This window comes from Aquila chrysaetos, chromosome 7 (assembly GCF_900496995.4).
Source record: "Aquila chrysaetos chrysaetos chromosome 7, bAquChr1.4, whole genome shotgun sequence".
Classification (NCBI taxonomy): Eukaryota; Metazoa; Chordata; class Aves; order Accipitriformes; family Accipitridae; genus Aquila; species Aquila chrysaetos.
In genome coordinates, this window is record NC_044010.1 from 21,470,981 (window position 1) to 21,487,214 (window position 16,234).

Here is a 16,234-nt window from a genome sequence, read left to right on the forward strand (position 1 = left end):
ATGTTTCTATACCCGATAAGATAACCAAAAGGCTTTTAATATTATCAAAACTATTGTAACTTGATCTAGCATTACTTTCTTTAGACGGGTAGCTGAGAATGTTGTGTTTGATGTGCTGTAACTGCGGTTCCACAATGAAGCCATTGGCGGGAACTCAGTGATCTTGTTTATACTGAAAGCAACCAGTGGAAACACGGTTCCCAGAATTAGGTATTTTTATTCTGTTCAACTTCAAACCAAAGGTCTTGCTTTCAAAATCTCACTCACAGCTTGGTAATGTCTGAATGAAGCCCCCAAAGCCGCAAAATAGCTATTTTCTGGAAGCTGATAGCTAATAATAACTCCTTTTGGAAACACATTGAAAACTGGGACATGAGAGATTTCCAGAGATCTTTGTCATTATAAAGGAAAAGAGAAGAAGTATAACTAATATTATTAAACCCCCAGAATTTTGCAATATAAACAAGCATCACTCACAAGAGCAGCCTTTTTAAAATCTTCCAGATAAAAGAATACAGAGCAAGAAAGCTGTAGTGCAAGAAGCTGGGATAAGAAGACAGACAGACGGATATGAAGCTCTGGCCCACCTTGTGCACAAACCTTATGAACCCCTCCCACCAAGGTAAAACTGTAGTATCTCCTAGAGGAATCCTTTGTCATGCATAAAGTATATGCAATTGCTCTGGTCATCCTAAATTTGACAAGAACAAGATACCTGTAATCACTCCAGCCCTAAATTCAGTGCTCATGTAAGGCAGTGGAAGTGTCAAGATCAAGTTCTTTTTATTTAAGGACAGATAAATACAAGTCCTGCAGGATGGGAATTTTACTACTCTATACCCTCTGTATCACAGAATAACTGACAACTTCTATTTGTACACTTATGAAGCAGAGGAAAAGGAGGGGAGTTCTTGATAACCAGGTCAGAGAAGCATCCTTAATAATAATTTACAAAGAAATGAGATGTATAAAGTATATTTGGGCTATTTTCCATGTGTTTGTACATCTTGTACATTGTAATTAAAATTGCTATTTCACCAAGTAGCATCAATTTCACACACTATTATTAAACTGTGACTTCACATCATCATTTCACAACATGAACAAGCACTCACTTGTTTATGCAGCTGAAAGATTAGGGGGTTTTAATGGTACCATTACTGTTGTATTTCAAAATATGGATTGTATCCAAAATATTTACATTTTAAATATGGGTAGCAATATTAGGAGGACTTTATTCAGTAAATCCTGCCCTCATGACAGGTTTGCCTGCATACTACTATTTTTTATGTTACTGTGGGAGCTACATACATACCTGAAACAGTATAGCCCTACAGAAAGCTCCACATACAGTATAATTTTTTTTTTTTAATCTTCTTAATTGTCCTCTTGTATCACTCTCATCAGCACTGGGATAACACGTGATTAGTGGGTTAAAGAAAATACCTAGTAAGGGGACCTGAAACAGCAGCTTTTACTTGAGTCAGGCTGAGAGAAGGAATCTGCCAATATTGTAGAACTACAACTCCAGCTCAGCATCGTCTCCCGCACACATTTTTACAGACTTGAAATCCATTTAGAAGATAAAGTCAGCACTCGGCAATGAACAGGTCCTGTATAAAGGTGAAAACTTGTGCTGTCATCTTGCTGGGCCTAAGAGTTGAATGTTACTTTGTCATATCCTTGAGTAAGGAGAAGACAGTGTTTTAAATACAGCTGGAAGGAATGTCAGTAGCTCAGAAGGATCAGCCTTCTTGCAGACATGCAAAAACAACTCCTGCCAATTTAGAAGTAGGTTGAAACAACTAGAAAATATGGCCCTATATGTATAAATAAATACATCTAACAGAAAATACTCTAAAAATCTGTTTCTCCTTCCCTGCCTGCCTGAAACTGTTCCTGTTTTTTCCACCGCTCTGCTTGACAACATTATTAATTGCCCAAACACTGTAAAGAATGCACCAAGTCAGGCGCTAATGAGATCTCACTGTTGCAGGAGGGAAAATACTTGGATCACAAGCTCTCATTTCACTTTGCCTTTTCTTACTCTCCAGCCTGAGCCTCATCAGTGCTGGCACTGAGGGGCGTGAGGTGATCCTAGGCTCCTGCCAGATACAGAAACCCTCAGCTGAGAAGTGTCAAGAAGCCGTCTGCCCTGCCTGGGCTGGTGCAGCGCACACACACCTGATCCGAATGCTTGTTTGTGTTGGGCTTTCCTGAAATCCTCTTGGCGGTCTGTAGAGCTTATCCACTCCTGGGTTTGCCGCTGCCACTCTAGTGACGTCCTAGCTTGCCGGTCCAGGGAGCTCTTTGTTTCATCTACGTTCGGTGCATGCTGCCTCTCAAGAGAGCTTCCTTTCCTCTCTGCCGAGCCTCCGCGCTGGCCGGGGACTATTTGCTGCCTTAAACCCTGACCAGGGGGTGGGTCGGGTGGTGGTGGAAGATCTAAAAAACGTGAATAAGATTTAGATGAACTAAGTTTTTAGTTGAAACAGAAGGTCTATTTGACACTGAAAAGAAAAATCCCTTACAAATGGCATGAATCACTTAATTTGCTGATTTTAAAAGGAGGAAATTTCATGTTAATCAGAAATGTGGTTTTAACTTCTGCTAGTTTTTTATTTAGGTTACTGTGTTGCTAGCTCTTTCTAACTTCCAGAAAAATCAATAGACTCTGAGCCCTGACTTACAGTTCTAAGCATGGGATTTATTTTCTGTGGGGTATACTCCAGCTGGCTCTTTCAGTAACAGCAAGCAATTAAGAAAGGCTATGAAAAACTGATCTGTGCCAGTTGACGATTTCCCCCCCTCGTATTGGGGCTTGCTTCATCATCCCCATTTTTGGGCTTCACTTTCAGCTTGAGGTTTAAACTCAAAATCTAAATATACAGCTTCATCAAAATGAATAAAATTCCACAAGAATTTTGGGAAAAATTATTCACAAAACCTACTGTCATTGAAAAAGCACCAACACATCTGTGAAAAATACATGTTTAAATGGAACCACCAAACAACCGGTGAGCATTTTATTCAAGTACTATTTGAAAGTTCAGCCAAGAGCTAGAGTCTTCACAGACAAGAGGAGGGCCACTCTTAAGTTTAGCAGTCTTGCAAATATAACCAGTCAAAACACAATTTCAGCTAAACACTGAAAGATGCTTGCCTGGTCTCTAACAACTCCTGTCCTTTTCAAGTTTATCACTTGGACTAGTAAGATGCTTGTAGAATTGATGATCAAGCTTCTAATCACATTTGTGGAGGCAAAAGTACATTTTGTTTATTAGTCCTTGACCCAAGGTAATTATAGAATCATAATCCTAAATGTAAGATTTTCATGTAAACTATACGATAGACTAATAATAGTCCAGAAAAGACTCAGATTATTTTAAAAAAAAAAAAAAAAATCAGAAAAGGGAAGCACCTTTAGTATTGTAATGAAAACTCTATCATAGGGGATACGCATTTTATACGTAGAACACTTGTTGATGATTCTGGTTTTGGGAAATGCATATCCCAAATAAATCTGTGCAGCCCCACCAACTTCACTAAACCTATGTTAGTTTACACTAGATATTGGTCTGTCCTGCTTTCTAGTCTTTTGTACCTTACAGTGTTCTGAAGGTTCATCAAGGAATTGAACTTGTCTCAATAACAGGCATGGAAAAGTAAACCTCTGCTTTGCCTGCAGGGAAGTCTCATGTTTATAACTCTAGTGAAACTGAAATTTATTGTATAAATTGGTGAGGAGGCCTCTGGAGGGAATTTATTTCAAAGTCTGTAATCCAGCTTTATATAATGCTGCACAGACTTTTTTTCATGCCCTTGCTGTTAAAAGTGATACTTATACCTCATATTTGGGGCAGAAATGCTTCTAAAGTTGCTGAGATGTCACTCCAGTCAACATTGTCTCTTACAGATAAATGAGGACATGTGGGTTATTTGTGTCTACAAGGGAAAGAGGTTGTACCTGATATTGCTCCCGTACCTTTGTTCACAGCTGAAGTGCTATACCCCAGATCAAGATATCTACCTTCTGGCTAGAACAGCCTTATAATAATCTGTCAGTGAGCTTGGTGTCCAGCACTAATTTATTTGAGAAATTTTCAGTTATGAATATAGATGTGACCTTTCATGACAATGACTATACTTGAGTTACTGTAGGTGGAAGCAGGAGGGTATGGGAGCTTGCCAATGTTAAAATTGCTTTATAGTGTTGGCTTCCAAAATGGCATTTCTTATAATTGATTTTATTGCGATCATAACCAGTTAATGTACAGAACCACAACGCGGGCATCTGCTTATGCAATCTGAAATAGATATTACTGAAGTTGTGATTTATAAGCACTTTACAGAGATGCATTGAATCCAATAAACACAGTCCTAACCTGACATCTGACAATGTAATTTTCCAAGATAAAATATTTACTGTTCAATATAAACAAAATTTTTAAATAGTATAATAGAAAAAAGTTAGAATTATTGCAGTATTAAACTTCTTAACATACAGTACCCTTCTTCAGGAATTGCCTTCTAATAGTTGTTATTAATTAGATACTGAGAAGGAAAGAAGCTTTGTACTTAAACCATACTGCATGTTCTACAGCTAGCTGCAACTCCTGGAATTACTGTAGACTTACACTGCTGCTTTACTGTTAACCTGATTCTTGCTTTTATCCATCTGCAGAATGGTCATAGTGACTGCCTTATGCATAGAAATTAAATGAAAAAAACATGTTTGTAAAGTTCTTTGGGTGTTTTAGACCTGTGGATGAGTTGAAGTGAAAAATAAAGTTTATCTTCTAATGAAGCTTCACCCAATTCTAGAAGAATGACGGGTACTACAGAATTAATGTAAGCTGGCTCCAGCCTAAGCACAGACTTAGTTAACTGTGTTAGACATGTCTGAGAAGATCTGTAAGGACAGTTACTAATTCCAGCCAACCATCACCTGACTAAACCATTTGCTTTTTCACCTTCTTACTCAGTTTGATAGTCATAGTAACACCTAACTTTCCTTTTTAATAAAAGAAGCTGGAAGAGAGCTTCATTTGGAAATATGTTTTTTTATTTGCTCTACAACTTAAATCCTGTAGTGCAAATCTTCTGCCTTAGGTAAATTACTAAATATGCTCTGTTATCTCGTCTGGGCATATTATAAAGAACCCATGTATCTGGAGTCATGAGTTTCTTCCTCCAATGCCACAAGGGAACAATCTTGCCTTTCCTTTCTTCTCCTCTCCTCTCACTTCCCAGCCAAACATGTCCATATGTGACCATGCACATGTCTCCACACACACTTGCAAGTATGCACATACATGATGGTTAATGGTTGGCATTTTGACTGCTAGTAAAGCGGTAACAGAGATCAGACGAGCTAGTAGGCTCAGTCCCTAACAGGCAGACTTATTACCACATAGAGGCAAGCCAACTCATTCTATCATATCAATCACTTCAGAGAAGTTTTGAATCTAGAAATTTAAGGACTTCAGCAGGATTTTCAGTGAGGATACCCAGAGTGGTATCACTGATTATCACTATACTTCCATCTAAACGACATTTATCTTCCAGGTGCCAGGTAAAACACCTGAAAACCCACATTGAGCTAGAAACTTACTAGGCCAGTGAGATGTCATCCAGACTACCACTTGCAGCCTCTAATGGCAGGATCATCAAACCTGCAAGGCAATTTATAAGTGCATTGGCAGAGAGGTGATGGTCTTATTGATTTAGTAATGGAGGGATTGTGATTGAGAAGCTGTAGGACATCAGAGTGCCTGATAAGAGGCAGATGAATGTTCAGCCTGCGATTACTCCAGCCCTCATTTAGAAGGTAGAGCATTGGCCAAATGATTCAGGCACCAGTCAAGCTTTGGCACAGCCTCTCATTATTAACAGGAAAAAGCAGCAAGTTACAGAACCTACAAATATAAGGACATCCCTTTCTACCTGTGCCAGTGACTTGTTTTCCTAGGGGTGATAATTACTGCAACATTTAATAAGCCTCTGAACCACTTTCTAGCATCAGAAGGTAAGCGTCTTCTCTACAGTGATCTACCTAAACAAAAATTGATTTGTAATACATGATAGCAAGTCACTGGCAAAGCTAATAGAATTCTTAAGTTCCAGTTCTCCTTTTTAACCCCTAACCATATTTCCCTTTTGCCTCCTCTTTGTTTTTTTTAAACATCATGCTCAGCTAAGGAAGAGCTTTTAACTTCAGTCATGGAGTTACCATGCCACCACCTGTATGACAGATTCCACTGTTTTGCAATTCATGAATACATTGTTTCCAGGAAAACACATTATTCCTTGAGCACTAGAACTAAAAACATTCTATTTGTTTTTTATGGTGGACTGTGAGCTCAAAATGAATGTTTTCATCATCTGAGGGATTCATAAGGTATTCTTCCTCTGTGGATTTGTTGTTGTCTCCGTGGTCTTTTAGGATGCGGAAGTTAAAAACCAAGTTGTACAGCAAGACAAATATGAAGACTCAATCTAGAGTCAGTCTCTAGAGGATTCTGACCTGTGACCAAAGAAAATTAAGAAGCAGGCTTTTAGGGGTTTTTTTGTGGATTGCTGTCAAAAGTAAGCATGAAGTTGTACCCTCATATGTTTACATAGTTTGGGAACTGTGTGCTATGTGTTAAATATTACAGTTTCTTAGGTCTTTGGCACTGTCCCACATGGTTGCAGTTAACAAGGAGGAAGTGCTCAGGATGTGTACAGGAAAGGGCAGAGAAAGGGCACGGCTGGAACTCACCTGGTCAACGAAAATCTAGTACAACAGATATCCAGTATATGGCCAGATTTAAACACCGGATTCTAGGACTCATGCAGCTTGGGAATTTGAAGATGACTGACAAACCAAGTATGTTTTCATACGACAAATCCAAGAGGAAGCAGTTGTAAGGGGATGGATTGGAGAAATCTCAAAATCAGGAGAAAATGTATAGTGATGCTTCCCATGGAAATCAGGATGGCCTAGGGCTGAACGGACTGGCCTGGATTAGGGCTCAGAATTGCTGGATCTATCCTAGGTTCTCCTACTTGCTTTTTCTAACCATAGCTTAAGCGTAGTGGTATTGTCTCTCTTTGTAAAGTTCACTGCAATATTCCACACAAAGCATCCAGTTACCATTTTTAATTTCTGTATACCAGAGGTTCCTAAATTCAGTTTGTTTACATACACACAGGTGGCAGCAGCAATCTTTAGCTTCCTTAATTGACAAATGTTCTTTTGCAAATTTAGCTATGACTCAGACTTGCTGTTACACTTTAATGACTCATATTCAGTAAGAGTTGAAGTGGAAAAACTCTACAATTTGTGTTTGTTTGTTCCTGTGGTAAGACAGGATGGGAAAGGATCCTCTATTACTCCAGGACATTATAAATTTTTGGAACATATAGTAAGCACTTTAACTACATTTATAACAGACAAATGTTAAGCTAACGGTGTCCAAAAGCTATTACAGTTACTTCCTGTGTCTGAGAGGTGGATTGTTGAAGGAAATATTATATCATTGGTGTTCTGACTCAAATATATGAAAGAAACTCCAATAAGATTAGTATTTTATAAAGAATAAATAAAAGACAATAGGAGATTCCTCTTTTTAAATAAATCTTAAAATCTGATCTCTTTCACTCATTCAAAACAATACCAGATTTTATGATGGAGTAACTCCCCAAGGAGTCACCCTTCCATCTGTCTTATGACTGAACTGGATTCCCATTAATTTTCTGGTACCCACATTACAGTTAAACATTTCTAAAGCAACAGTACTTAAAAGAAGAAGGATTAAGGTTCCACCATAGTGAGTGCACTACAACCTCACCTGCACACAGAATTTGTGGCCCCAAAGGCTCATAGTTCAGAATATGCTATGCAGAAGGGTTGACTTTACATATGCACAGAAAGAGTATTGCCAGCATCACAAGCGACACCCACAATTTCCAGTTACTATTCTCATAGACACATCTATTTAATGGATCAGTGTAGCAGGGAGGCCTCTGGAATATATCCAGAATGGGAGGGCATTAATGTTTAAACCAAATCAAATCTGTATGAGTGGAGTCTAAGCTACCTTAAGCTGTTTCCCCAAATAATACGGTAATGAGGATGAGCCATAGAGCATGAGATGTAACGATAACCCCTTTGGTGAAGATTTTCACTTCTGGAATCTGTTCTCCACCTTTGTGGTCTGACAAACAAGGAATCTGTCAGAGCATACTGCAAATTGTATCTGTACATCTGATACCATGACTGAGAGGAGAGCTCTGGTGGTTTTAGTGGCCATAGTCCACCTTGCAAGCTGTTAATATATTTTATACATGTACCTAGAATAATAAATAGCACATTATAAATAAACCAAACTAAATATACTCTCTATCAAATCTATTTATTATGTTACCTCTCCAAAGAAGATAATGAAGGCAGTTTGACTTGATGATCCTTTTGGGTCCCTTCCAACTTGAGATATTCTGTGATTCTATGATTCTCAAGTAATTTTTACTAGAATAAGGAGGACGTTTATACTAAAAGCTAAAGTCTTTTTTTTTTATTTTTAGACCTTTCCCATACACTGGAAGATTTGTCAAGGTGTACTTAAGATTAGGAGATAGACTCACTGGCATCACACCCACTCCCATGGTCCAGATAGTGTTACAAGAGCCACTGAGGCAGGTGGAACAGTCTAGCTCTCAGAATTGCCCTGCTTTGAACACCAAAAGAGAAGCCAGCATGAGGAAAGTGATCATGTCTCCATCTGCATGGCATTACAGATATCCTTAGTGGTTCCTTTAATGTTCTTTTCCCATTAGCCTGCTTCTCCCCTCTGATAATTTCAACACCTAGAGGAGCCAGGCTGGAGATCTGAAGAAATGAGGGGGAGGTAGCCAGCCAGCCACCTTCCTATCCAGTCCTCCTCAAAGAGTAACAGGCAGCAACTGCATCTTTTGCCAAACTCAAGACAGGGTAGACAAAGACAATGGAGGACTGAGATAATCTTAGTCATTAGAAGAGCAGAACAGACATGCCTGAAATTTCCAGATGGGAGGCAGTGGTCAGAGAGAAGTGGAGATGTCAAAGAGGGAAACAAAGTCACTGAGGTCAGTGGATGTCAGGAATGAAGCAGCACGGACAAGACGTGAGGCAGAATCATGAGAAAAGTGTGGCACATGTTGCTGTAGCTGTTGGGTGGCTGTCAAAAACAGCACAAACCAAACAGAGTGTTGTGGGACTGGCTCTACGCTTCTCCTTAGGAATGCATGCCATACTGCTACTGCTGGTGGTGGCTACTTTCATTTAATGTAAAATTACCCACAGGCCATTTTTTAATGTCAACTCACATGCAACACAGTCATTTTTGGGTAAGATTTATATTGAGATCTGAGAAAACCTAAGAGATGCTAACATGTTCAGAGCTGAAATGGAGAAAGGCTCCTTGAAGCCTCACTTAACCAAGCTCCACACTGCTAGCATTGCAATATTGCTCACGTGGCAACCTGGGGACCCCACTTCACCAAACAAATAATTCACTGTAACGTATACTCCTTAAAAGATTGCTTTATGTTCTCCCACTCTGCACACTTGCCTGTTGCAGGTTATCATCAGGGACTTCACCATAACACTTACCATCTGTTATTCCCTCCCTACGATGAGGCAAGGGGGGTTGGTCCAACCGTCCTCCCTTGTGTTTTTTAGTGGGCCTCGGCCTCTGACTCTGATTGACAGCCGCACTGGTGTTGCTGTCAGTAGAAAAAGGGCTGCTCGGCCGAGGTCTCTGAGAGGAAGGATATGCTTTGCCTAAACAAAAAGAGAAACCAGATGAAAAAATGTTATTGCCTTGAAATGGGCTGTTCTATTAATGTCTGTTCCGAAACATTAAACCTGATCTAATTCTCAGAGGCAAGCAAGTGTCCCCTTGAGGTACCCACTGATGACAACAGCTTTAAGACACACCACAACAAGCGAAGTGAGAAACTTGGCATTCTTTTGTCTTTAACTTTTATCATTAAAATCATTCCATCTGTTGTGATAAAACTACTGTATGCCATGTAACTCCTACCTGCTCTGTGTGCTGAACAGATGTGTCATAACAACTCCACAGCCTTGAGCAGGGAAGGAAAACAGTTCTGCAATCATATCAGATTTATCTCCTCCTGCCTTCCACCTTCACGTTTGCCAAGCCAGATTCTCATTTCAGGGGCTCCCATATGCACTGTATATCTGGAGTAACTCCAGTGAGATAAACATAACTGATTTTGCAAGCTATGTAGCAGTGTAGGTTTGTATACTTAAGGGCTCTTTTTTCTCAAGAAATAAAAATGGGGGTATATTTAAATGCTAAAATGTTCTTGTTAATTTTCAGTATTTTTATATGTTAAAAAAATAATGTATTCTGACTGAATTTATTCCTCAGATTTTTTGTTTTTTTAAATATATATAAACTAACCAAGCTACGTGATTTCTCTTAAAAAAAAAATCATCTTTGATGCTGTTGTATGGAGCAGATCATTAAAAGCATCATGCAGGAACCATAGCAGCACAGTTCATTTACTACATTCACTTTCTCTTACTTTGGTATTTTTATTCAGTTAACTTAACTAGGTTTATTGTTTAATAATAACTGATGAAAACTAAAGATCACCATCTTTGACTTTCTTTTTTTTCATCTGTATGTCATTCTTGCCAAGTATCTTGGGTATGTTAACATTTTAATTCATTTACAACTAGTACTTAAAATTCTTACATGTTTTAATCGTATCTGCAGTGGAAAATGTATAAGGCAGTCAGAACTTCTGCTCTTTCAGTGCTATTGTAGGCCCAAATGGTGTCAGAGTTGATGGAAGGAAGCAAAATGGCTGTTTGTTATTTTACTAGTCAACTGACCCCAGGCTAGTAAGGAGCTTTTTTATCTTCTGGTTAATTTAGACCAGGGTCTACCCTGCTGTGAGTTATGCTTTCTACTAAAACCTTTCAACAGATGCGCTTACTTCCAACATGCCATCATACATGAACTGATCTAGATAAGCCTAATCAGGAGTAATATGCTACCCGCTACACTATTTGAAATATTCTCAGTGCAAAGAGGGCAAAGTGAAAAAAGTAGCCATAATCTCTCTAACATGGTGTTTTGCATTAATACATACATGTTAGAATAACATCTCAGCATTTGACTGCAGAGATTTCCTCACTGTCTCAGGCTTGATCTTCTAACTTCTGACTGATGTGCACTCTGAGGAGGACTCTGCTCTTAGGCAGGCTTGTCTCCCAGCTGCGTGTCACTGCCAGCTATTGGAGGTTACCATGTTTGAACCCCTCATGTGGACATTCCCTAACCCTCCTCTACCAAAATAAGCCAAACTGAACTTAAACGGTATGAAAAGTATGCCTTTGCTAAAACCCGACTCATTTTAACTGAAATGGGTTACAGAACGCCCACCCAAGCAGCTAATTCTGGAGCTGGGAGAAAGCTGTAATAAGCATTTGGGGGAAGGCTGAAAACATTAACCTCTATAGCTGCCACAGCTGCAGCCAGACAAAGACAAGTGATCAAGCCCTTGTTTCACAGATAAGGATAAAACAGCAGATGAACACAGACAAAATATTAAAATTTCATTTAAAAATAAAAGACCACTAATGTAAAGAAATTCAGATATGAGCCTGAAATTCCATCCTAGCTCACAGCACATTGCACAGATGTTTTGCAAAAATAAACTCGCAACATGCAAGTGCAACTAGTGAGTGCAGGACGAAGATTCTTCACACTTGACTAAAGAAATGTGATTATTCATTCAGAATGTTGGATTGAAAAAGAAATAGACACCAAACATTCCTTCTTTTATCCCTCCATGAAAATCAGGGAAAATAAATAGCACTGACCTAAATCAGACATGGGGCAAACACAAATGATGCACAGGCTCCCAAAACACATTTTTCAATGCACCTAATAACGATTACAGCATCTTGTATTTGTATGCAGTCCTTCCAGCAAGAACTGCTGAGCAGTATCAGACTCTCTGTAGTAGATTTAGTATGTTTAAGTGAAGGCAAGAATGAATCCACTAATTCTTGATTTAATTTCCCAAGGTCGTTAAAAAGGAAAACTGTCTGAACTTCACAGCAAATCACATGATGGCTTGTGGAAACTGGAATCAAAGTGTCTGGCAAGAGAGACACCTTGCACCTGCACTTACCAGTGCCTCTTATGCTTGGCAATCAAACGCACCCACGTGAGGCTATCAAGTTGGACTTCTCCTTTCGTATCAGTGAGAATATTTCACAGCTGTTCTGAATGGGTGAAAATAACTGTCCAGACTCCAAAGGAGTAAAGAGTCAGGAGCTTCAGACTCCCTCCAGAGCAATGAACAGAAATAATACGGCTGCTTCACCACTACAAGACGCCATTTTGCACGATGGGGGGGTTGCTGTGGTGCAGCAGGTCCATAATAGGCCTGTCTGATTGATCCACACTACCCTGGGAGGTATCATATCGTAATGAAATTGCAGTAAGCACTGGGGAGTTATTTCCAGTTGCTGAAGTTTTTGTGAGGAAAAGAGGGGAGGGCTGTTTGTTTACATGTGGGTTTTATTTTGTTTCCATTTTGCCTGCTGGATCATTAAGAGAGTAAGAAGGTAATAATCATAAAGTCTCTACCACAACCGTTGAATACTTTGTTGTATCCTAAACTCTAATAGTCTGTCCGAGGAATAACATGCAAGTATTCAGTTTAAGTCTATTTGTGACCCAATTAAGCTAGGAAAATATAACTGACAAGAGAGCTCTCATCCTTTCCTTGTGCTTTCCATTTACACAGCTACAATAAGAAATTATATTTATTGAAAAGTGTCTATGTGTTTGTGTGTCTATTTGCTTTTGTTAGGTGTGTGTTTGTGGTGGAAACTGTACTTCTCGATGGCCTGATACAAGTGACATTAACTTTGGGTGAATCTTTGCATTAGCTTTTACTGAGGCCAAGAACACCACCAAAAAACAGGTTGGGAAGGATTTACTCCTTTCATTCAAGACTGTTTAGGAGACTCTTCAAGCAAAATAGGGTATTTTAAATTATAGTTTGGCCAAATGTGCCCATAGTAGATCAGTGAAGGTCTACATCAGGTTTTGTTTTGTTTTGCTTTGTTTTTTTCAAATGATGAGACAGCTTTACTGAGTCAATTTTCCACTAGTGTAAGAAGCAAGTGAGGGTTTTAACTACTTTTAACGGTGAAATAACTATCTTTGAAGGATGATTATGTCTGACCAAAGTCAATTGCAAAAGACCCAGAGATCTGAGAAAAGCTGTATCTGTTCACTCTGTAGTTTGTTGGCAACATAGGACTTTGCGATCGATTCTTCTCTTCATTCCTAACATTCCTAAAAGGCAGTGTTTGCCATGAAGTCACTGCGTGCAGTAAGCCTGCAGTTTTCAGCCCTAGCATGTGGAGACATTTCTCATAAATGCATACATTTTACTGAAGGATAGATTTCATACCAGACTAATAGTAAAAAATTTTAAATTATAGGAACCTGTGGGCAGGAATCGGCTGAGAAAGCATAACAAAAATACGATCCAAGTTCATACTTTGCTATTAGATTTGTGGATTTAAATAATTAGTTATTTTTGCTATTTTGATAAGACTAAGCACATGCAAATACATTCTTTTTTTCCAGAATATTTAAAAATCATTTTTACTTATCTTTTTTTTGCTAGAAATAAAACATATGGAGCTTTAAAAATATGAACTAAATTATGTTTACTTTTCATTAATTCATTTTAGAAGATCGGCTGTTTTCAAAAGCAACACTTTACCTTTGTTACATTTAACTTGGCAGATTTAGTTGGCAATAATTAAAATTAAATTTTATCAATATATATTAACTTATTAAGTATTTTTTAAATCAGCTATTAATAAGGCTTTTAAACAGTTTGTATTGTTAACAATAAAAGCACACCAATTTACCCCATGCTTAGAAAAACTTCACAGAAGAATACACTTTTGCAAGAAGAGATGCAACAGAAGAGCAGGGATGGAGATAACAGTTTAAACATGATGTTCATCACTGGAAATGTGAATGACTGTGAGGAGATTTTGCAAAAAATGAAATCATCAAAGACTGCATGGCAGAATTAGTGATCTCTTCACTGAAATATTAAACGAAGCATATGTCAGTAAATCTACAGCAGAGTCAACACAGAGAAACTGCAGCAGACTGAAGGTGCAGATTAAAAGCTTGCGCTATTCACTACTTCAAATCACTAAAATTGAAACATAATGCAAGGTTTCATTTAAAATATACTGACAAAAATATCTCCATCCACCTTATTCCATGCATGTTAGACAAGCGTGAGACGCAGGTTCACTGAAAAGAAGAGAAGAACAGGCAGAGACACCCTTCATGCAGAAAGCATCAACTTTGAGTCTACAAACCTGTTCTTGTCAGGCTGGTTCCATCCAGCCTAAAACCAGCTTTATCTGCTGCTGCAACCAGTGCTTGTGCAAAACTGCCGCTGGTAAAGATCGAGTCATCTGAGGAGCTACCTACGCTAGATCTATGACTAGAAAAGTTACGGTCCTCATCAGACGCAGAACCCCATCCATTTACCATTGAACCTAAAAACAAATGTAGGGGTCTAGTGAGTTGTGCACATTTGATATTTTTTGATCATCTAAAGCTTAAAGACCCACTTAATATGTCCTTTCTCAACAGGAAACCCAAAATTCATTTGACAGAGCTTGGTACAAAAGAGCAGTACCCATCTAAAGCTTAAAGACCCACTTAATGTGTCCTTTCACAACGGGAAACCCAAAGTTTATCTGACAGAGCTTGGTATAAAAAGGCACTATCAAAGCTAAATGGGATCTCATTCATAGCTTGCTCCGTGTTGCTTTGATCCTGTAAACAAAATGATACACATTCTCTACAACTGTGAAGGCTCCATAATAAATTCTTTTGAAAGTTAATAGATTTTCCCTGGGATTGAAATGAATGTGATTTTTTTTTTACTTGACTTATTATAAATCAGTATCTAGTCTGATATTTGCAAAATGAAGTCTTAATTTAGGACAGCACAAGTGTAAGTCTCAGTAGATATGGCTGAAGTCAGACATGGGCTTCAAGAGCTATCCTGAACGAGACTGGCATTATATCATTTTCTCAATCAAAACATTAAAATAGATGAGCAATTTTAATGGCCCGAAGAAAGCTGACCTAAAGTAGTTCATTCTGGTGGATTAAAGTTACTTTTTTAAAAGGTTAGAAATAATTAACATTCAAGAGCAGAGCAAATATATGCTCAAATTTAATACTGAGTCAGCCACTAAGCCAATGCTGGCCTCATGGTACCTTCTAGCTATGGATTCCCACCACTGCAAGAAAGGAAAATGATAATAACATCATAAAAATGCAGTCAGAAAATGAGATACCAGAAAAAGCACATGAAAGAAATACTGAAATCTTGACATAACTAAAATGTAAAGCACAAAATAGTGAAGGAAGGATTAATCTTATTTGCTCTTCATTTATAGTTTCTCTCCCAATGCATGAAGCATTGACCAGCTACCCAACGTGGCAGTACAATATATTTTCAAAAGCTATCGCTCAGTTCAGATTTTTTTTAAAGTACTGAAATTCAGTTTCTTTTGTGGCTTCAGATGCAGTTGATGGTGTTGTGTACTTCTAAAAATCATGCATAAATGTCACAGGATAATTCTACACTGTGCAGAGGAGCAGAAGGCAAAGGAAACTTAGCTAGCACCAAATACCTAGCTTTGCTCCAGGAAGAGGGCAGCCATGCTAATTAGTTACCAAGTCCAGCTGAGGTGCAGAGCTACCAGACTGCTTTTGGGACCTGAGCTGCTGCATGGCATTGCATGGTGCTGTGTAGACACAGCGCATTTTTCTGAGATAGCACAGGCACCTATCTTGAAATACCTGAAATCTGCTTTTTAAAAACAGTGGCATGCATATGTTGAAAAAAAAGCCCAGTGAACCCATGAGAATCTGCAGAGAACTGGTTTTCAAAGATATGAAGACACATGTGAGAGATACATCATGGCCCTGACTTAACTATTCAGTTAGCACAGCTGAATTTATGTAAATGTATGTAAGATGTGTAGCAGTGTAAGTCATGCTCTTCAGAGCCTTTTTTTAATCCATGTCCACGAAAGTATTATTGTGTTCAAAATCTAGTAATTCAATAGTGACCTGCTTATTAATACCAAATTGATAGG

General features: G+C 38.5%; 1 protein-coding gene across 16 annotated transcripts in view; it reads right to left on the reverse strand.

The window, feature by feature from the left end:
- The window catches only part of ROBO2 (roundabout guidance receptor 2), a 952,677-nt gene that overhangs the window by 10,221 nt on the left and 926,222 nt on the right, over positions 1–16,234 (reverse strand). For 5 of the 16 annotated variants that reach the window (XM_030020184.1, XM_030020187.1, XM_030020186.1 and 2 more), the window contains 3 exons: positions 14,432–14,614; positions 9,635–9,805; positions 2,185–2,445 (listed from right to left, as the gene is read on the reverse strand). In XM_030020184.1, the coding sequence (XP_029876044.1) occupies positions 2,185–2,445; positions 9,635–9,805; positions 14,432–14,614 (615 nt within the window). The remainder of the gene's footprint in view (positions 1–2,184; positions 2,446–9,634; positions 9,806–14,431; positions 14,615–16,234) is intronic. The other 11 variants (XM_030020190.1, XM_041124894.1, XM_041124893.1 and 8 more) reach the window with 3 other exon arrangements.